Source organism: Apis laboriosa, unplaced genomic scaffold (genome assembly GCF_014066325.1).
Source record: "Apis laboriosa isolate Shangri-la unplaced genomic scaffold, ASM1406632v1 scaffold30_cov140, whole genome shotgun sequence".
Classification (NCBI taxonomy): domain Eukaryota; kingdom Metazoa; phylum Arthropoda; class Insecta; order Hymenoptera; family Apidae; genus Apis; species Apis laboriosa.
In genome coordinates, this window is record NW_025222776.1 from 263,764 (window position 1) to 287,308 (window position 23,545).

Consider the following 23,545-nt stretch of genomic DNA (forward strand, 5'->3'; position numbering starts at 1 on the left):
ATCTGGACAGTGGCGTGACACGAATCGACGCGGCCACGTCCATCTTGCCAATTTCGAAACGAGAGGATCATCGTAGCGATCGGCTTAGCATACTGAATGGGAAGAGCAACAGGACATAGTGAAAGAACTTTCTTCACGAGCGAGGAACGCTCGTTGTTGGTCTTGCTCGGTCAGTCCGATGTCTTCGTGGAAGCGCGGTGAAAGCGTCTGCACCACGTCCGTCCACGATCTTCTGCAGCCTCTCGAACGAATCTAGAGTACTTGAACAAAGAGGAAAGAAGAAGAGGAAGAATATCGGTGTGGAAGGTGTGTTGGCGCGCGATATAGAATGCGCGATCATGAAAAATTCCGTGAAAATCTCGAGTGTCTAGGAAGTTTGGCCGACGAATGGGAAAATCTGGCGTGACATTCCTCCGCAATCAGACTGCCGGAAGATGTTTCGAGGCACGATATCGCGGGAAACGTGGACCCTTGCCTTGCTCTTCTTTATTTTCGCTCACGTGGCTTGTCTGGATGTTAAACTTCTGCGTGATAATTCTTTGACTACCTCGAATTATGGTGTAAGTAGTACATTGGACAGTGAAATTGGTATTTGGCCTTCTCCTCTTTACAAAGTGATGTTTAAACAGAGTGATGTTATTATACAGTGGATAATTACATTGGAGTTAAATTTCTTTTCGATAAAGAAAAATTCGTGTAACGTATTCTTATTCTTGATAAAAAATTGCTTTGGTCGAGGAATTCTTTTTCTTTTTTGGGAATGATTTTTTTTTTCATAAGATTTCGTAATTTTTCATAAAATCCTCTCGGAAAGATCATGAGATAATTATTCATAAGTATTTAAAAAATATTTTGAGAGATTTAATCGAGAATTATTTCTTTCGTGAATAACTCGTTTAGAATAATGAAGGGGTTCGTTATTGCGAATCAATTTTATGTGGATAATTTAGAGGATTTGTTCGTTGTATAGATTGGAATTTTTAACGATACGAGCCTTGACCCATAATTCGAATCATGGTCACTTTCTCTGACGGCTTCTTATTGCTTATTTGCAATGGAAAGTGAGCGTACGGCTTGAAGAGTGATCGATGCGTTTCTTTCAGACGACGAATTCGACCCGTAATCGAAAGGGCAAGTTCTTGTTTGATGAATTGTTCGGCCTTGACATAAGTAGCAGCGTGGACGATGATGATGTATCAAGGAATTGTACATGCGGTAAGATTACGTTAACGAATAAATGAATGAGTCTTTCTCTTTTATTTTCTATATGAAAAAAAATAAATTTAAAATAATTGCAATACATAAGTATTTATTAACATTAAAAGTATTCTTTGAATTATAGTTAATTTAAAATGAAATTATAATAGAAAGTTGTAAATAAGTAATTTTTACAAAATTTTTTTAACAGTTTTTGATGTTGAAATAACAAGAGCACTAAAATCTTTTTTATTATTATTATTATTTTATTTTTTTCATTTTAATTACTAAAATTTTCCATTTCAAATTTTGAAAATTCGAATTGAATAATATTTTGGATTAGAAATATAATTTTACTCGTTATTTTCTATTTTTAATTTTATTGTATGTTATTTTCTTATATCTGAAAATAGTATATTTCATTTATCTTACGTAAAAAAATATATTCATCCTTGATATAATTCAAAATATTATATTTTCTTCTTTCTCTTCCGCAAAAGAAAAGGGTATTTATTAGCTTATTTAATAGAAAATAAAATATACTATTACGTTTTTCTCATGAAAAGTAATACATTGCAATAAACGTTTAGTTTTGATTGCCTGTAAATAGAAGAATATTTTAGTCGTTTGTAATGAAAATTTAAACGTTCGAATGTACACGGTAGCACGTTTCATTTAAATGTGACTTTTTTCCCAATGAAAAAGTGAAATTGATTAGTTTTCGCCTCAAACGTTCAAATACGATTTCTTTCAAATAGGGAAATAAATTACTCCTCGCGCCAAAGTCAAAACATGTCATTATTCGTAATAAAAGATGAAATGTGTTTCTTGGATAATCGAAATATAACTACTTTTCATAAATAAGAAGATAAATGTGAATAAATATGACAAATATGACGAATTGACACGTGCCACTTTCAATTTATTTTGACGAATTTATTGTCAAAATTTTTCAAAATTATATGTATTTACCATAACAAAGAATATCTTTTCGATATTTTTTTATACCAATTTATGAGTCACAATCTGATATAAATTTTTAACAAGAATTATCCAAACGCATCAACTCTACATAAATATACAAAATTTTATTCATAATATACGTATAATTTACATAATATACATATACAATGATTCCAATTCTGTCAACTTTTCAAAAATTCTATATTTCAAACATCCAACTCGCGATATCATGCATTACAAACTTGATTACAAAGTTATTGTATACGAGATATCAAATTTTTACAAATCTAAAATCACAGAACGTAGAATTATAATTTACAGAATTTTCGAAAAATTCGGATCAAAATTGACAAAAAAACAAAATCTATTATACATTTATTGAATCAAATTTTAATTGAAATTAATCTCAAACCTTATATTAAAACCTATATATTAAAAATTTCACTTGCAACAATCTAATAACACATTCAGTCACATTCAGAGAGAACCAGAAAGTTGAGAAATTCTGCTCCATACTCTACTTATCATTCAGCCATGTGCAATAAAATAATCAAGTTCAATGCTCGAAACCTCACAGATCACAGATCGATTCATTCCAATTGCAAGATAAAAAAAGATAAACCGAACTGGTTTTCACCTACGTTTAATTTCACTTGATGGTGGAATAGAAAAAAGAAGAAAAAAAAAAAAAAAAGAAAAAAAAAATCCACGAACTAGTTTCCATCGCATTGCTCGTTTCTCTTTCTCTTCCATAGCGTGGAACGAAAGTGCGATCGAAAAATCACTTTCCCCCGAATACGACTTTGCAAACTTATTACATCACGTGACGGAATTTACACTTGACCACGTCGGCCAAGTGTAATAACGTCAGTCAATACGTATGATTGCGCGCTACCTACCGATGTAACAGTCCACGGTAGAAAGCGTCGTTGAGTGCTTCCGGCTCCTCTAACGACGACGTCACGTAACGGGCAACAATGATGGTATTGCTTTCAGAATGCGGTATATCGAATCAGGAGGATCGAATCGTCGGTGGACGACCGACAACCCCGAATAAATATCCGTGGGTGGCGAGGCTCGTGTACGAGGGTCGTTTCCACTGCGGAGCCAGCCTCGTTACCAATGATTACGTTATTACTGCTGCTCACTGTGTACGAAGGTAAGTTTTCGTTTCGCAGAAATTTTCATTAGTTACATCAATTTCAATTTTTTTTTAAGATAATTTTTCTGATTCAATTTGTGCTTTTGTTTGGTGAAAATTAAATTTTATTAGTGTGCAAGAGTTTATAAAAGATTTTTATGTATCATGTAATTTAATACAATATTTTTATATTATTCAATTTGTAATTATTAAATGAAATGTAAAAAATCAACAAATGCTATGTTAGAAAATAAATAGTAAATACAGTGGATACGTAATCAACCAAATGAATGTAAATATCTAAATAATTGTGATTAAAATAATTGACAGTTATGTAACGTATTATTACGTATTATGTATTAACGTGTCAAATATTAAATATTAAATATATCGAATTTGAAATAAATTTTAATTTATTATCATTTTCTTTCTGCAGAATTTTTTATTAAAAAAAAAATTTACTACTTACTAAATAAATAGAATGGTTAGGTAGGAGTAATACGGAAATGTTGCAACGAAAGCATTTTAAAGTTTCCATTATTTCTCTTTGTGTATTTTGCTTTTATAAAATGCAAAATGGTTAAATCAAAAGATATTTTAATTTTAATTTTAATTAATTTATTGTAAATATCATAGTAATAAAAGCATTTATAATCAAAAATTATATTTATATATTTTATATATATATATATATTCCTTGTATTATTCCAATAAATATCAAACTATTTATATTTAATAATTATATGAATTAAAATATATACGATATATACGACATATGTAAAATAAATAATACTAATATTTTGTTATAAAGAATTATTAAATTTATTAAATTATTAAAATATGAATTATTTTCCAGGTTAAAACGTTCAAAAATACGTATAATATTAGGTGATTACGATCAATATGTGAATACCGATGGAAAAGCTATAATGAGAGCAGTGAGCGCTATAATTCGTCACAAAAATTTCGACATGAATTCGTACAATCATGATGTTGCTTTGCTGAAACTTCGAAAATCTGTGAAATTTTCCAAACGTGTCAAACCAGTATGTTTACCTCAAAAAGGTAATTAACTATAAATATTATCTCAAATATGCTAATAAAAAATTGTTAAATTCTATTTTTACAATTTTTTTATACAAATAATATCTTGTAAAATTTTAAATCCTTTATGAATTTCATTATCACGATTGAAAAATCATAAAAAATTTATTAAAATTAAATATTTTATTGATTTCATGGTTTCAAACAAATTGATACCTTATAGAATAAATAATTTTATTTAAAAAATATAAAAATTTATCCTATTCAAATACTAAAAATAATTAATTAAAAATAAATCTACTTATCTTTGCTTCATAAAAAAACAAAATTTCTTTTTCTCTAATAAAATGAATTTAAATAGCGAAAATATTTGCAGCTAGCGATCCAGCTGGTAAAGAAGGTACCGTAGTAGGCTGGGGTCGGACATCGGAAGGTGGTATGCTGGCTGGACAAGTCCACGAGGTTCAAGTACCCATATTAAGTTTAATACAGTGTCGTAAAATGAAGTATCGAGCTAATCGAATTACGGATAATATGATATGCGCCGGTCGAGGCAGTCAAGATTCTTGTCAGGGTGATAGTGGTGGACCTCTTCTCGTGCAGGAAGGCGATAGACTCGAAATAGTTGGTAAGAAATAAATATCGTTTAACTTATCACATGTTTACTTTCAAGTTATCAAGTATTCAAAGAATTAAATTTCCACGTATTCTTTTTATTCGTTTATTTTACCTTGATAAAAAAAAATTAAATAAAATACAAATTCATTGTGTAGATTAAACTGATGTGTGATTAAATAAATATTGAAGAAATAAATAAACTTTTAAATATGAAATAATTATAAAATAGTAATTTTTAAACTATTGAATATTAATATAGTTTATCTTTTTGAGATAAAAAAGAATAACAAATTTTTATTTTTAAAAATCATAATATTTTTATAAGAATGTTATTATTATTATTTTTAATTTTTATTTCTTTTAAATGTAGGAATAGTTTCTTGGGGTGTAGGCTGCGGAAGACCAGGATATCCTGGAGTTTATACAAGAGTATCTAGGTACCTGAATTGGATTAACACAAATATGAAACAAGGATGTATATGTACAAATTAAAAAGGATCGATCAATTGTTCAAAATGATATTTCCATAAAAAAAATCTACAAAATGGAAAATCTTCTACTAATTTAATTTAATGACAATATTTTATATTATAATTCCATCAAATTATTTATTAATCCAATCATGTTGTGTTGAGAGTGTTCTGATTTTATCATTTGATAAAATATAATTATAAAAATCAACACAAAATAGAAATTATTTATTACTTTAATTATTGAAAATTATTATAATTTTAATAATTAGTCAAATATATTAGAAAAGTAAATTAAATATACTTAAAAATCTCATGACTAAATGATGTATAAAATAAGAAGCTGTTATAAATTAATTTAATGTATATATATATTTAGTGATAATTAGAAAATTAGAATAATTAGATTATATTATGTTAACAATAAGTATAAATAGTCATAATTGTAAAGAATATTTTGTTACTTTTAAAATATATATACATTGTACATAATTTATTAGTAAATTATAACGTTAGAATAATTAATAATTATCATAGCAGAGAAAAGTAAATAGAGTATTTAAATGTCATATGTTGTAAATTAAAAAATAGTCTATTATAAAAAAATCCATAAATTTTTGAAAATTTAATAAAAAACAATATCAACAAATAAAAAAACAAAATCAAATTTCAATTAGTAAAACATTTATACCTTATATATGAAGATTTCTCTTTCTATTTTGTAAATAAATAATAATCTTTTTGATATTTTTTTTATTTTGTAAAATATGCTTTCACATTTGTAACATCTGTAAAAATTTGCAACATGTAGAAAATATATTGTATAATTCGAACTGTACTCGTATCGTCCCTTTTGTTGCGTGAATGGCAACCGAACGTACTTGGAATAATGATCAGTAACGGTTTTCTGTCGAACCACGATTAAATTAATGAAGCTAATACAAAACCAAGACGACAGTATATGCATTCGTGCATATGTAATGTAAATTCAATCTTTGCATTCAATGCTTTACGTTTTTCATATAAAATATAATATATTCTATATAACATCATTTGCTCATCATTCAAAAATAAATTTCCTTTCGATCCATTAAAAACTAGCTCCCTTCTCTTTATTTTTTTCACATTCCTTGATATTCCAAATATGACGTTATTCAACAACTATTTATAAAAGATCATTGTCAGAAAAAAAAATATAAATAAACAAATAAATAAAAATGAATTCTGAAATCCAAAAGAACTTTTGTTCCCTCCACAAAGTCGAGACCAAAAATAAAGAAGGCCAAGAAGGCGTATCATAATTTAGTCGAAAGTGGAAAAACCAGACTATAATAGCCTAGTCACTATCTCGAATAGACATAATATTAGTGCAAAATACTTGCTGTTAAACGAATGACGCATGACAAATTTGTGTATAATAAGAGTTTTACATATAATATGATGGGTAGTTGTAATGTCTTTTCTCTTGGAATTTGAATAATATATTCCTGGCACTGATTTTTGGGCGTGTCATGACAAGATGGTTATAAATACGTGAAAATATATATATATATATATATTTTAATAAATAGCAGATAATACATAAAATATATGGATTTAAGTGTTATATTGTTATAATTGATTTAACGATCGAATTAATATTAATAATAAATTGAATTTTTCACGTAAAATCTACTTTTGTAATATATAAGTAAGTATTTTCAAATGCTCTTCTTCATTAATATTTTCATTAATATTTTATTAGTTGCTGCAAAACGATAATCTAATGAAGATAAACTAAATCGATAAGATTTCTTTTCAAGTTCTTTTTAAACGACTATTTACCATGAAAAATATATGTATTATTATTATACAATTTTTATTTAATACAATAATACAATAAATATATCATTAATGTGATCAATAATCAAATAGCAAATTTTCAATCGAAAAAGATAGCGCACGTGGATTTTTAATAAATATAAAATTAGCTCGTGATCAAGATTTAAACATCATTTCTAAATTAAATTACAATATCAAAAAATATTTAAATGCATCCAAATCCATATAAAAAAAAAAAAAAACTGCAATCATCGTTGAAAAACCTAGCGTGACCCTGATGAAGGTCAATAACAGTCACCCGTAATTCGACCCTGAACGTGAACCCGAACTGGTCAGGTACTGTCCAGTCGCCGACCAGTCGTGTCCTCCTTCTCTTCTGGAATAGCAATCACCTTCCTCGAAGTGAGTCGTCCTCAGTTGCCGTGGGACACTGGCGATAGCAACTCCCAGCCAGGGATATGTTCGTAACTCGTTCCTGACAGTGTCCGCGCGGCGGATCCTTCATCAACAGAGAGAATCCTTTCTGTGGAACGTGTTCAACGTGTTTCGCACGGATAATAAACGCGGGCAGAATTTGATTGACGGAAAATGAGGTTCTCCCCGTGCATTGGATTACTAGTGATCCTGGCTCTGGCTTCAAGAAGTTGTCAAGTAAGACATCACATAGTAAGATCTTTGCGGTAAAACTTATTTTTATCATAATATCAACGGTACTGTAAGAGGAGATGCAAATGAAATGCAAAAAATTGTAAAATATTATTATTTAATTATAGGATGATTATTTAATTGTTTTAATAATTTGGGGATAATTGAGGAATTATTTTATTAAATAATTGCGGAATAATCATTGAATTTGTAAAAATGTTTTTTATTGATCATTTTTGTCTCAATTGGAATCGAGATTTTATATTTGCTTTTCAAAAAGTAATTTAAAGTAGAACGTAATGTAATATGAATTAAATTTTATTCTTAAAAGAAACAATATTAATGTTAATTTTTAAATAAGTTAATGTACAGTTAAATAAACATATAGTTTATATGGAGATATTAAATATAATTTTTGTGTTATATATTGAATTGTTAATAAGAACTTATATTGAATTTAATGAACTTTTTTTAGGCAAGTACTATTGGTGAAAAGGTGAAAAACTTTTTTGGTATTTTTGGTAATAAACCACCGTATGCTGTAGAAGCACCTGGACCATGTTACTGCAGTAAGTACAATTATATTTCCATTAATAATATCAAAAATAATAATTAATAATTATTAAGAATAATATGATGCAACAATGTATCATCAAAATGATACAATATTTTGGAAATAATCTTTATTTTTTCTCTAAATATTTAATTATTCATAATATTCATTATCATGTCTTTTAATATCTTTTGATTAACATTTAAATTAATATTACTGTCATATTATTCAATATCATTCAATATTAAAATGGACTTATTATTGCTAACTAAAAAACTATTATATATTATATAATTATAACAATATTAATCACATAATAATTATTGAATTATACTATACCATTTAAGGATATTATTTATAATCTTAATGAATCTTAAATTAAATTTTACATACGTATTGACATTAACTTAACACTACATGTTCTAAAACATTTTAACACCAAGCTCTAATATAACAGTCAATATTGCCAACTTATCGTTATTATTATTTTATTTTTCGTTACCGTTAACTACGATTCCTAGTTAAGAAAACCAGGTTGCTAACACGTTTAACTGTTCAAACTATTAGGCTGCGGCCTGCGAAACGAAGAAAGTCGAATAGTTGGTGGTCAAACGACTCGTATGAATGAATTCCCATGGATGGCCAGGCTTTCGTATTTGAACAAATTCTATTGTGGTGGAACATTGATAAATGATCGATATGTACTCACAGCAGCTCATTGTGTCAAAGGGTAAGTATTAACCAAAACAGGCAATTAATCCTCTATAATGGTATAATAAAATTTATATATCCATACATGTAACTTTTTATACTATTTTTCAAATTTAATTTGTTCTATTTTTTTTTTTTTATACTTTATTGATATTAAGTAATATTAAGTTATTATCTCATAATCGATGTCGTTTTTGATAGAAAATAATAATAGTTATTTTTAATTATCATGAGAAAATAATTTTTCTTTTCAATCAAAATAATACTCTAATGATAATTTTTATTTAAAAAATTTTATATATGTGGTAAATAAAGAATATCAAAAATATGAATTCAATCAATAACTATAGCAATCGAGTAATAATTATAAAGTAATTCAATATAATGGATATAATATGTTAACATTAATTAACTGTTTGCTTTTTTAAGTTTTTTTCGTTGTTTTGTCATATATAATCAGATACTGTAATAAATAAGAATTTAATTGCAATTCGCTCAAAATCAATCGTTCATTTATCAAAGTATTATCTATTTATTTCTTCGCTATAAATTTTTCATTTGCAGCTATGGCAATTCTTCGTTTTATAATATGATATATTTTATAAAATATTTTATAATATGATATATTTTATAAAATGATCCTTTAAAACGACGATTATGAAATTAATTAATATTCGTAACAACTATTATTATTTTAATTTATAAATCAGAAACTATAATTAGTTACCTAATTTTTTTACAGAAATAAACAAAATTACCACTCGTAGAAAGTTAAAACAATTCATTATACATATAATGAACCAAACAAAGTCTTTCGAATCTCTGGTTTAATTTACAAATGATAAGATTAGTTCTCCAGAGAAGCATGATCAACTTTCCTAGCCCCATTTTCAGGTTCATGTGGTTCATGATCAAGGTCACGTTCGGTGAACATGACAGGTGCACCGAGAAAGGGGCAGAAACCAGATACGTGGTGAGAGTGCTAACCGGTGATTTCAGTTTCCTCAATTTCGACAATGATATTGCCCTGTTACGTCTTAACGAAAGAGTGCCCCTCAGCGATACCATAAGACCCATATGTCTGCCATCAGTAAGAGGTGATTATTTCACTATTTCTATTATCACAAATGTGCAAATGTTAAAGATGTTCATTCTCTATAAAGTCTGTCATGTGTATGTTATTCTGTAATATTCGTGTTAATATATTCATTGGACATCTTTGAAAGGTTTTAGAGGGAAAACAAACAAAAAAGAAGCTTATTTATTAACAGTTATAAGTAATTGAAGTTTGCATTAAATGAAACGAAGATGGAATCATCTTACTTTAATTGAATTTCATCTAACAAACTTAAACTATCTATAATTTGATATCTAAATTAATTAACATTAATTAACATCTAAATAACATTAATTAACATCTTAATTGACATTTTTATATTTTTTCTAGAATGGATCTTTGAAAGATATTTATTAATATTGAATAATATTGAAATATATTTGAATATTGAAAACAATTAATTAATCAATAGATTGTAGATTTTTATATTTTTAAATAGATTTTTTGTAATAAGGAAATAATCACAAATAATTTAGTATATAAATATTACAATTCATAACAGAAATATAATGATAATAATTAGGTAGTAATACTGAAGTTTTAAATATATTTCAAAGACATTTTATAATGTCAAAAAATAATATTGTTCAATCTATAAATTAATTTTTTCAAATAGAATATGAGATACAAATATGAGACACCAAACTTTTAATTGTAGAACAGTTTCATAGCCATAATATTCATGCATTATATATCACTAATTTTAAAAATTAAAATAAATATAAAAATATCAATTAAAGTTTATTTAATAAATTATAATCAATTTCGTACTAAATAAAACAAGACAGAGATAGTGTGAGACATTTTTATCTTCATCTATCACATTCTATCAATATTTTTTTAAAAATGTTTTTAATAAATAAATAAAATTAATAATAAAATAAATAAATAAATAAATAAATAAATAATAAAATAAATAAATAAAATAAATAAATAAATAAAATGTTTTTAATAAATAAATAATTAATAAATAAAATTCTGTAACATGAGTTCTATCTTATTAAATCGTTTTAGTGCAAACTTAAATGGTTTAATAAATAAGTCTCAACCAATATTTTTTACACACCAATTTTTATCATTTGCTTCATATTGCTCACAATAATATTAAACACTCGTATATTTGGATCTCATAAAAATCCACTATTCAATCGTATAAAGTAACATCTCTCACCAAATAACTCCATCAAAACGAGACGTCAAATAGCACACATCGATAGAAATTCTTAGAACAATTAATTTATCGTTACAAACATTTCAATCATTATTTATTGTTGCGAAATTATAAATTGATCAATATACGGGTACCTATAGCGAATTCAGTAACGCGATTAACTACTTTCGATCAAAACAATGAAACTCTGATGCACAAACAACTATTGGCAACAACTATTATCTAATTATTAAATAATTCGTGTCAAATAAGGTGTCCAGATCCAGGTGAGAAGTAAGCAAATGGATAAACACCACAAGTGACAAGTCAAATGAAAAATAATTCTAAAAACACTATACCAATACTGCATACCAATCGATATCGATGCATACCATTACCATTCCACCGCAATCTTCTCTTTCTCTTTTTTTTTTCTGCATGATATTTCTCTTCTCCTGTGTACATACGGGCCGTGTTAATGGGTTTCAGATAAGCAATACATCGGATCGAAGGCAATCGCGTCCGGCTGGGGTACGTTGTACGAGGATGGTAAGCCTTCTTGCCTGCTGCAGGAAGTCGAAGTACCGGTTATGAGCCTTCAGGATTGCCGTAACACAAGCTACAATCCACGCATGATTTCTGATAACATGATGTGCGCAGGATATCCCGATGGCCAGAAGGATTCTTGTCAGGTGAGCTTTATCTCGATGTTCGATTTAAAAAATTATATTTAATATGCATAGAATGTTCGCAGAAGTTTGATGAGCGATTTTTCGTGTGAAAGTGAGAAAGAATACGTTCTTTATTTATTTTTGCATAACTGAAATAATGATAATTGAAAATTAATAAAATTCAGAAATAATAATTAATTTTTTGTACGTAAAATTATTTATATATCGTTGATAAAACAGTTATTTTAACAAATATCGTATTAAAAAGAAAAGAAAAAAAAGGAATAGGTTATTTTTCCAATTGACGCAAAAAATATCGTACAGATGTGATTTTTAGATTTTTTTAGGTTTCCTTCTTTCTTTTTTTTAGGGTGATAGTGGAGGACCACTCATAACCGAACGCGAAGACAAGAAATATGAGCTTATAGGTATAGTATCCTGGGGAAATGGATGTGCTCGGCCAGGATATCCTGGTGTTTATACGAGAGTAACACGATACATAGACTGGATCATTTATCATTCTCGAGAGGGTTGTTTCTGTGAACAGAATTAAGAACAATAATTATTGTACACAACGATGTTCAAACCAATAGATTTCTCTGCTTTGTCGTATCAATTATTAGCATTGAAAAATTATCACGTTGAGAGAGATAAATACAAGTTTGAAATATTATAACATAATTCACGTGCACGTGAGAAAAACGTTTGATTTCGTTACGAATATTAATTAACAATCAGTTTTCACATGAAATATGTGTCGAATATAAGTGATATTCGAAGTGATTCAAAAATTAAATTTGTTTTTCTGAATAAATGACTCAAATGGAGAGTACGAAGCTCAAAAATAATTTTAATACATATATATTTACAAAATACTCAAATTTTTTATTTTTCTGTATATCATTTTTCATCTATTATTGTTAATGATCATAAATTTATTCATTTTATTGTATTTTTTTTTTACAACAAATATAAAAATCACGATTTATAATATAAATATAAGATCAATTGAAATAAAAAAATTACACGATCTGTTCAAATATAAGTGAAAATTTTAATCATTTTAAAGATCAAGTAATATGCTCAATAACGAGACAGTCAATAAACGTTTATTATTACATAAATTATGCAACGATAATTATCTATAAACTTATTTTATCCTGATAATAACAAAAAATTTTATTTAGTTTATTGAATAACTTAAATCATTTATCATGTTTTACATGTTTTCTTTTATTAAGTTCCTCGAAATTTCACTAATTCCCTATACACGAAACAAAATTTATCAATGTTATTTTCTATTAAGATTAATTATTTTATAGGAAATTAATCGCATGCATTAACATCAAAATTAAGAAATTCAATCAAAATAAAGTAATAAAAATAGAATTGTGGAATTTGCAGCGAAAGAAGAATAAATCCATTTTTAACAATCGCTGAGTTATTAAGGATTTATATAAATTTTGAACAATACGAAACGTTTTGTACAATACGAATAAAATTTTTGAGTTGCTTCTCTTGTATATAATAAACGATGCTTCCAATTAATAAAACGATGAATTGATTAAATTAAATATTTTATCGCTCATTATTTCTAAATTTACAAATTCGTCAAAAATTGAAATAAAAACCTAACACCTATTACTAATTAATTACCATCGATTAATATCAAAACAATATATATTCTATAAATAATTAACATCATTTTTCATAAATTTCTGTTACAAATGAATCAACCCTTGCTGCAAGATCGATTTATCAATTCGTCCGATCGATGTGATTCAATTACTGTGCCCGTGAATCAATAAGATCATTACATTCGATATGCAAAGCTGAAACCAATGCGTGCATCATCCTTCGAATCGAAGCCAATACTCTCTACTCAAAGCTTATCATACGTGTCAAACGTATTTCCATTTCCACGGATTGACTTCTGATCACATTATCTTGAAATCCTCTAACGGTACCGAGCAACCGGTTGGCGACCGGTTACCATTCAAACGAGACAACCAAGAGCGAATTCTTGGGCCGATAACTTTCGTGGATTCGACGTTTATGAAAAGGCCTTGTGCACTGCTCGAGATGCGGGCAATGATAATCCCGCTATACAAGACAAACCGACCGTTCAACCGGACCCAGTACCGTTTCGACAGCCGAGAGAAAAGCCATGAAGCTGCAAAACTTCGTTAAATACCTCGTATGCGGTCTTTTGTTGGTGCTCGCCACGAGATCGATTCGCTGTATCGAGGTTGCTCCATCCGTAAGCGATTTTTCTTTACGACATCTTCGATATTTGTTTCTCGATATAGAATATAGATTAAACGTTTTCGTCGTTTGTGTCCATTTTTTCTAATTTGATTTCGTGTCGAGACGACGAATGAAATATAAAGAAAATGAGAAGAGACGTATAAATTGAGTATAAAATTGTGTATACATAAGATTTAATTCAAATTTCAAGATCAGATTTTAATTGTATTACATTATTTATATGATAAGGGGAAAAACAAGTAATAAGAAATTATTAAATATAAAGTAGAAAATATTTTATATTCGCTATTTTTAATAAATTACGAAACTAAAATTCAATATCGTATTTAATATTGAAAAATTATATTATTGATTTTCTTCGCGATTTTAATTAAATCGTCGTGTATTTTCAATTCTATTCTTGACTAAACTTCAATAAATTCACTATAATTCGTTTTTACACTGCTAAAACTGGTAATAACTATTGTCCGCTAAAAAGATGGAAAGATCTTTCCATCTGAAACAATAAAACTATCTATGACAAAATAATTAAATGATTTATCACTTTGTATATCGTAAAATTAGCGAGAAATTCATAAAAATAAATTCAATATTTTAACGTTCGAAAGAATGCTAAAAATATATAATAACGTATAAAATAACAATTAAATTATTCGCGGAGAGTTTCATATATTTATATTTGTACGAAATACAACTCTTCGCGTTACTCTTTTTATTAGAATAAATTGCGGGAAACACGAGGCATTTTGGACTTCCTGTTGGGCAGATTCAAAACTTGTGGCAATTGTCGTAAGAGAATATTTGATGAATATTATCAGATACTTATTGATTAAATTCTTCATTGATTATTAAATATAACTTGTTTATAGTTTGCGGGCGACCAAATCGATTTGGCGAAACACGATTCCTCGGTGGAGAATATACAAAAGTTCACGAATTTCCATGGCTTGCGAATATTCACGTGAAATCGAAATTTCTCAGCGGAGTTCTGATAAACGATCGTTACGTTCTCTCTTCGGCCAGTCAATTGATTGGGTTCGTAAATTGCATAAAATTTTCAATTTGTTTTAATTTTAAAAGAAAAAAAATTTGAGAATATTATTTTCAGCGTAACGGCGGCGGAAGTAAAAGTATCCCTTGGAGAATACGATCGATGTAATTTGGACGTGTCATCGAGCACGATCAGCGTTGAATCGTTGATTCTCTATCCAGAGTATAACATGGAGTCTCATGCTCATAATTTGGCATTGATCAAATTAAGTCAAGCTGTTAAATTTGAGAGAAGGCTATCACCCATCTGTTTACCAAATCCAGGCATGTATTTCACATATTTAATTTTTATAATTAATTTTTTTTACTTTATTCTCTTTTTTTTCAAATAATCTACTTATAAAATAATAATTAAATTGCGGAGGTTTATGAAAATTTACGTTTTTATAGAATACAATTATGAAATTGAAATAAATAATGTGTTCTTTGTTATGAATATTTTCAATATCACATGCATTCCATAGATTTTTATACATATAAATTTTGCATAAATATGTAAAACTTCTCCAGTTTAATAACAATATATGAGTTTAGAAAAATTTAAAAAATGTATCCAATAACATCTTCAATATCTTCTTCGTTATTTTTAAAAATATTCGAAAGTTTTATGATATAATATATAAAATTTTTATAATATAAGAAAGAGCTGAAATATGTATACTTATAATAATTTTTTTTATATACTCATAAAAATTTTAGTTTTCAAATATGTACGCATCTTTAATTTGGGAAACCATGCTTGTTTTATCATTATTAAAAAATATTTTTTCAAAATTCTACATTTTTATTTTTCATTTCTTTATATATCATTAATATAACTTGCAATAAATCAAACTAACTTCTAAAGAAATTTATAAGAAATTGAAAAAATAATTTTTGGCTGACGGATTAAACATACGTATATTGTATAATGATAAAAGAAAAATTGATAAATAAGTACAATTAATGCAAAATTATATCATTATTTACAATATTAAGGTTCGACTTATCTCGGACAAGTTGGAACCTTGGTCGGATGGACGGTGAAGAATATAGACGATCAAAACAACAATCAAACTTGTCGACCACGAAAATTGGGACTTCCAATTTTAGGGCACGAGGAATGTGTCAAATCTGGAATAAATCCTATGAATTTTCACAACGATTCCGGTTGTGTTGGAGTATTAGGTGGAAATTCTATTGTATGCGAGGTATGTTAACTTATCGACAATATTATTTTTAATCGTTTTAATTAAGTACAGTTGTTAATCAAATATGGATATTATAATTATAAGTTTGTTACAAAAAGTAAATATTAAGGAATAATTAGATGAATCGAAGAAAAATATTATTATTAAATTATAATTTACAAGTTAAGTAGAATTTGTAATTTTTTTTTCTTTTTTTTTTTTAATCTTATTTCAATTTATTTATTTATTTATGTTATTTTGATAAAATTTTAAATATCTAAATATAGAAATATACATTTCAGAACGACGTGGGTTCCTCAGTACAATATCGTTCATATTTTGGAGTGTATGATCTAATTGGTACGCATAACATTTTTTTTTAAATTACTTAACTTTGAGTTACACGAATAATTGTAATTAATATTCGTAATCATTTTATCGCAGTAGCCTTAGTATATAGTATAATAAAACTTTTTTATAAATAAAATTTTTCAGGCTAAGAATAATGAATTAATGACAATATCTTATTTTGTAACAGGTATAATTTCAGATATAAACAAGTGTGATAATATTCCTGCAGTTTCGATATTCACAAGAGTTGGTCCACATTTAAATTGGATATTACAACAAACCAATGATGCTTGTTATTGTTCAAAATAATAGATTATTATTTTTTTACAGTACTTGCACTTCAACAAGTTGTTTTACATTGAATTATCAAATGATTCATAAATAAATTTATTTTTATTATTTTTCAACATGAGAAAAATTTCATTATTTAATATAAATTTTAATTATTTTCTTTAATTATGCAGAATAAAAAAATATGTTTCATGTTAATTTCATGTTAAATGTTATTTGGCAACAGCGATTCTAATAACAAAAAATTAATATTCATTTTAATGTTTTAAATAAATTTAGAAACATTTACATCTTTTCCCCTCAAAATTCGATGCTCTTAAAATACTTATCTTATCTAATTTAAATAAAAAAGAAATCAGCATACAGCATCGTTTTAAAGAAAATCAATTCGTAATGCTTTATGTATATTATGTATATCAGTAATATTATTACTGATCCGTTATCTTAAATTTAAAAAAAATAAAATCATTAATAAATATTAATATAATTTCTTAATAAACAAAAAAATAATTATTTTCAACAATTTCAGTATGAATAATATTCTTGCTTACATACAATAATATTTATTTTGTTGTAAGAAATTTATTACATATTCGATATCGTAAATGCGTGTATAAGTGGACGGTATTTGCAATTATAAAAAATTAATTTGATGTAATTATCAACGAACATACAATAACTCATTCAAATGTGACCAAGGTATAAATATATGAATATCCATATAAACACTTGAATATTTTGTGCACTAAATTCACTTGAACGGAATACATGTATATAAGTATCTATATTATTTATATTTATTTTTATTAACTCTACAATGATATACTTCTTTTTCGATACATCAAATAGATATTATTGCAATCTTTTAGATTTAATTGTATTTCGTATATTTACATCATACAAAAAATTATGAAAAAATTCATTGATATATTTTTATGTATTAATTATATATTTAAAAGAAAATTATAAGTTTTATATTTGCAACAATGTTGAATACTAAAAATAAGTATTATATATTATATCATTGTAGGATTAGTATATTCAAATTTTCTAAATAATAAATATGATGTACGATTACAAATTTGTCTCGGATAATATTTCGCCACATGCTATATTGAAAATAAAAATTTTGATTATGATATAGTAACATATACTGCAATACAATATATATATTATCGAAGGAACTATTTGAAAAAATGTATAACTATAATACGTGTTTCATTCATCATTTCATATAACATATATATATGAATGAAAATTTTACATATAAATGAATGAAAAAATTCAATAAAAGGAAATATTTAAAAAATTTAATTTAAAATTATTCATAATATATTTATTAAAAAACAAATTTAAAAGTCAAAATAATAAATAAATAATTTTTTTTATATCAATATTATTTTTAATCGATTTATATATTTATATTTACATCATTGCTTGTAATTCGATATAATAACAAAAATAAATTTTGAGAAATATTAAAATTCACTTAATTGTAATAAAATATTAAAATTTATATTTTTAAATGTAAAAAAATATATATATAATATTTGAATATAAAATTATTTAATTAATTAATAATTAAAATTAATTAATTACAATAAATTTTAATTTCTAAATTTTAAAAAAATAAATAATATTAAATAATGTAATGAATCTTAAATTATAAAGCATAAATATAAAATTACATATATCTAATTAAATAAAATTATAATATATTTAAATTTCAAATTACATTTTTAAAACAAGTTAAATTAAACTTTATTTTTGTCAATTCCTCTGTAGTATAATAAAATAAAATTTATATTTTATTGTAATAATTATATATGTATATTATAATATTTTTAGAAAATGAAAAAACTCTAAAAAGAATTATAATAAAATCACAATAAAAATATATATATGCTAAAAATAAATTACATGTAATATATAAACAATGAATAAATTGCTAATAATATTAAAAGCTCACTGGAAAAAATAGGTTACTGAGTTTAAAAGTAAATTAAGCAAACTGAGTTTAAAAGTAAGCAAAAGCGCTTTAGCTATTATAATTTAAAATTAAATGTTATATTATTTGCTAATATATCTAATTTAATAATATTTAATGAAATATTAACAAATAATTATATTAAATATTAACAAAATAATGAAATATTAACAAATAATTTGTTAAAAATAAATTCATATTATAATAGAAGTATACATGAATACAAAATAATATGTTACACGCGTGCTATTATACAATAGCTTTAAAATATTTGATACATGCATTAGTATATAACATGGGTAACATTTGCATTACATTGTGATGTAACTGCTTCTTCTAATGTACAATCCAATTTACGGTAATTAGCAGTGCTTGGTCGTCGTCTAGCGCGATTTCGTGATCTTCGTCCTTCTACTATAATAGCTATTATCTGTAATATTAAAATACTAAAATGTAAAATATCAAGAATAGAAACAAATGATTGAAATTTTATAAATAAGAAAAAAAAATACTTATTTACTTTCTGTTTATGCTGATAAACAAAATATGCAATTACAAAGATTAAAGAAAGTGCAGTTAAGTAAGTAAGAAAATGAGATTCTTCATCTGTTCTTATAGGATGATATTGAGGTATTGAGATATCTCTTTGCTCAGATGGTTCAGGTATACCTTGATCTTGATCTGCTGACATAAAAATACATTAAATATAAATATATATCAAAAATTATAAAATATCTTTTTTTTATTAAATTATTTTTTACCAGCATCAGATTGGTCAGAACCATCATTTGTATCTAAAAAAAAAAAAAAATTTAAATTTAAATACAGTTAAATTATATATTAAAGTAAGAATTAAAGAAAACGAATTAAATAATACCATCAGATAATTTTCCATTTTGCTTGATGCTAGCAAAATTTTCATGATCTTCAGTATTATCTGATATTGTACTTGTTTTATAATCATCATTTATATTATTCATATTTTTTTCAGCTTCATTACTTATAGTATTTATTCTATTGTTTTCATTTTTTTTTAAATCTTCATCATTTTTAGATAATGTTTTTGAATTTATATCTTTATTATTTTTATCATTCTTAGGTTTTACATCATTATTATTATCATCATTATCAAGTTTTTTATGTAGCGTTGGTTCTGAATTTTCAAAAATATGACCTGTAGCACTTAATTCTTTTGTTTTTTCAAAATCAAATGTTGTTGCAGTAAATTCAACAAATTCAGTTTGGGATTCTTGTTCTAACCCAATATTTTTCACATTAGATGTTGTTTTATATTTATTATCAGTATCTCCTTTTGTTTCATTAGAAATTTCATTTAATACTGTAAAATTCTGTTTTATACCTATAACAGGTTTTTTATCAACTTTATTTTCAGATTTTTTTCCAAAATCTTCTTTTATTTCATCAATACTTTTGCTCCATGATAATATTGCACAAAGTGGAATAAATTTTCCTGATAAATTAAAACATGCACCAGAACATACATGAGAATTATTAAAATGTGCATGTGATAATAATGGATCCAATTTTTTATATGCAAATTTAATATCTTTAATATTTTTACAAAAATTTGTCTGATCATTTTCATTCTCTTCAGGGAAATATCGTTGAATATTTGAATAGAAAGTAGTATGATTCAATTGATTTTGCAATTTAGCTTGACAAACTTTATACAATGTATCATAAAATATTAAACATAAAAAATTTCGTATATTCGTATATGTCATATCATATTGCGCAATTACATGTTCTCCTTCAGGATATGTTACATTATAACAATCCGCTGTAATATTATTTTCATATAAAATTGTCGGCATTTTACATAATTCACTGTCATTTTTTATTACATCTATAATACTTTGTGTTGTTGATACACTTAATACATTTGACACTTTTATAAAATAAAGAAAAAAAGCAAAAATGCCAAAACTAAAAGCTGAACGAGTTATGTAGTTATCCATTATTCTTTTATCTTTTAAATTAATGTTTTATATAACTTTTAATTTTTCAACTAATTGTTTTAACATGTGTTATGAATACTGTGTATTATTTTGAGGTTTTAATGAACATAACCTTCCAGAATCTAATTTATTTAATACAGACCCAACTATAGAATTTTATATACACGCCATCTTTCTTCTGATTGATCATACATAACCTAAAAAACCATCTTAATCTTTATATTTATTCAAATGTTTTTATTTTATATACTATATAAAAATCTTATAAACAATAATATAATAATAAACATTGTCTTTTTTACCATTATTACTATTTTATATAAGATATATTAGAAATACATAAGCACAGACAAGATGCAGAATAGATTCGTTACTTCATATGATTTTGTATTCTCTCTTCTAAATTACCGATTATATGAGAAAAAATGATTTTGATATATTATTTATGATTTATATATATAAACTATAATAATAAATTTAGAAATTACATATTCAAAACATTAAAATTGCAATGAACATGCAATTAAAAAATTGTATTAAATATAAATAAAATCGATATAAATTTAAATATATAGACATAATAGTCGAAATATAATAAATAAAAAAAATTAAAAAATAATTTTATTTATAGCGCAAAACTTACAATTAGATAGATTTTTCCATTATTTTTATCTTATATTGAATCCCTTTTAAATTGTGTACAATTACAACATATCACCAACGACCATACCACGTAGGGCATACTGGTTCTCGTCCGATCACCAAAGTCAAGCTACGTTGGGCACGGTTAGTACTTGGATGGGTGACCGCTTGGGAACACCGTGTGTTGTTGGTATTTTTTTATTTTTATTTTATATCCTCATATGAATAATTTTTTTTGATTAATATTTTTTCCTTGTTTATTTATTTATTTATTATTTCCTTAATTTTACGGTTGTAAGCTATATTTTTATTTATAGCAATTTGAATCTGTTTACTATCCATATATAAAATTTATATATGAACAAAAAAATAATATTCTAACATAGTTTAAGATAGAAAATAAATTAAAATATAGTTCATTAGAGAATAGATATATATTTAAATTTTAATTATAATGCATGTAGTATTTCAAAAAAAAGTGATATTACAAAAATCATTCCTCGTCCATTATTTTATTCAAAGGATAAAATTAAAATTCTATAACTTATTACAATTTTCTAATAGATTAAATATCCTGATCTAGTACTATAACATCTGGTTTAATATTTGTGTTGGAACCACGAAAAAATTTCAATTTCGCCTTTGAGATAAAGTATCGAGATCTAATTTTATCAAACTAATAAAAAATTATTATAGATGAAAATTATTTGCGTCAATTTATTTTTATTAAAACTAATTTTATTTGAAAAACATTATTGTAAAATTTTAAACATTAGTTTTCTTCAATGCGCCATATATATGTTCTATTGTATTTTGCAATTATAAAAATGAATCATAAGTCGGTTACTGTTCAGCATAGATCTAAATATAATAATAATACAGTCAAATACTAATAATTACAACTAAATTACAATTATAGTATCAGTTTAGCAAATCCAACACATATAGATTCCTCGGTAGTATAGTGGTCAGTATCCCCGCCTGTCACGCGGGAGACCGGGGTTCGATTCCCCGCCGGGGAGAATTTTAAATTTTTGCAATTTTTCTTTTTTTTATATCATTATTTTTATATTATTATTATATATTTATATCCTATAATTACGTCTTATTTATAAATATTATTTATTGACGTAATAAATGCATTATACTGCAAAGCTATAGAAAAGAGTAGTAAAAGAAATGAAATTCTTAGTCATTTAGTTAGCTCCTTGCAAACAATATATTCATAAAACTAAATTAATTGGCTAAAAAAGTCACATTACAAATATATGAATGTGCAAAGGAAAGTCTCTCTTTAATCTTCTTTCTCTTCTTCTCAATAATACCGTTTTTCATTCAGTTATATGCGCATTCTCGTACTGTGAAGTTTGTTAAATTTATTTAATATTCAAATTTAAATTATAAATAATTAGTTTTGTAGTTATTTCGTAATAACAAATATAAAAATTAATTATTGATGATAAAAACAAAAAAAAATGAAAAATGACTAAACATATAAACAATAAATCATTTACATATAGATAATAAATATAGATAATACATATAGATAATAACCTCAAAAAAAAAATATTCGACGTAATTATGAAATGAAAAATAGTGACGTGAAATCTTTTAGTGTTCTAATTATTATTCATTATAATTATTAATATTAATTAAAAGAAAGAAATAAAAGGAAGAATTTCTTAAAAAATTAATAATATAAAGTGG

General features: G+C 25.4%; 4 protein-coding genes and 2 non-coding genes across 8 annotated transcripts; 5 read left to right on the plus strand and 1 right to left on the minus strand.

Moving 5' to 3' along the window:
* The first annotated feature begins 434 nt into the window (after positions 1–434).
* Positions 435–5,607, plus strand: LOC122714468 (trypsin-1-like). Its single transcript, XM_043935816.1, has 6 exons — positions 435–560; positions 1,104–1,215; positions 3,157–3,319; positions 4,158–4,366; positions 4,722–4,973; positions 5,334–5,607. The coding sequence occupies exons 1-6, from the start codon at positions 435–437 to the stop codon at positions 5,453–5,455; spliced, it is 984 nt and encodes a 327-aa protein (XP_043791751.1). The 3' UTR covers positions 5,456–5,607.
* Positions 5,608–7,707: 2,100 nt separating this feature from the next.
* Positions 7,708–13,031, plus strand: LOC122714469 (trypsin-1). Of its 2 annotated transcripts, none has more exons than XM_043935817.1 (6): positions 7,708–7,920; positions 8,375–8,468; positions 9,020–9,182; positions 10,058–10,260; positions 11,920–12,122; positions 12,472–13,031. In XM_043935817.1, the coding sequence occupies exons 1-6, from the start codon at positions 7,843–7,845 to the stop codon at positions 12,652–12,654; spliced, it is 924 nt and encodes a 307-aa protein (XP_043791752.1). In that variant the 5' UTR covers positions 7,708–7,842; the 3' UTR covers positions 12,655–13,031. The 2 variants fall into 2 exon arrangements, with proteins under 2 accessions (XP_043791752.1, XP_043791753.1); XM_043935818.1 differs by having other exon boundaries at positions 7,708–7,905.
* A 1,091-nt stretch (positions 13,032–14,122) lies between these two features.
* LOC122714471 (vitamin K-dependent protein C-like) lies at positions 14,123–17,545 on the plus strand. Its single transcript, XM_043935820.1, has 7 exons — positions 14,123–14,361; positions 15,089–15,158; positions 15,239–15,404; positions 15,478–15,683; positions 16,398–16,609; positions 16,891–16,948; positions 17,127–17,545. Exons 1-7 carry the CDS (start codon positions 14,269–14,271, stop codon positions 17,246–17,248), a joined length of 927 nt encoding a protein of 308 aa, XP_043791755.1. The 5' UTR covers positions 14,123–14,268; the 3' UTR covers positions 17,249–17,545.
* Positions 17,546–19,105: 1,560 nt separating this feature from the next.
* On the minus strand, positions 19,106–21,903 carry LOC122714467 (probable ATP-dependent helicase PF08_0048). 2 transcript variants are annotated; one of them, XM_043935815.1, is made up of 5 exons: positions 21,840–21,903; positions 20,095–21,393; positions 19,979–20,011; positions 19,738–19,901; positions 19,106–19,647 (listed from the first exon to the last, which is right to left on the minus strand). In XM_043935815.1, exons 2-5 carry the CDS (start codon positions 21,194–21,196, stop codon positions 19,501–19,503), a joined length of 1,446 nt encoding a protein of 481 aa, XP_043791750.1. In that variant the 5' UTR covers positions 21,197–21,393; positions 21,840–21,903; the 3' UTR covers positions 19,106–19,500. The 2 variants fall into 2 exon arrangements, with proteins under 2 accessions (XP_043791750.1, XP_043791749.1); XM_043935814.1 differs by lacking the exon at positions 21,840–21,903 and adding an exon at positions 21,499–21,554.
* A 9-nt stretch (positions 21,904–21,912) lies between these two features.
* LOC122714547 lies at positions 21,913–22,031 on the plus strand. The gene has a single exon (XR_006346673.1). It is a non-coding gene; the product is annotated as a 5S ribosomal RNA (ribosomal RNA).
* A 757-nt stretch (positions 22,032–22,788) lies between these two features.
* Trnad-guc lies at positions 22,789–22,860 on the plus strand. The gene has a single exon. It is a non-coding gene; the product is annotated as a tRNA-Asp (tRNA).
* Positions 22,861–23,545: the final 685 nt, after the last annotated feature.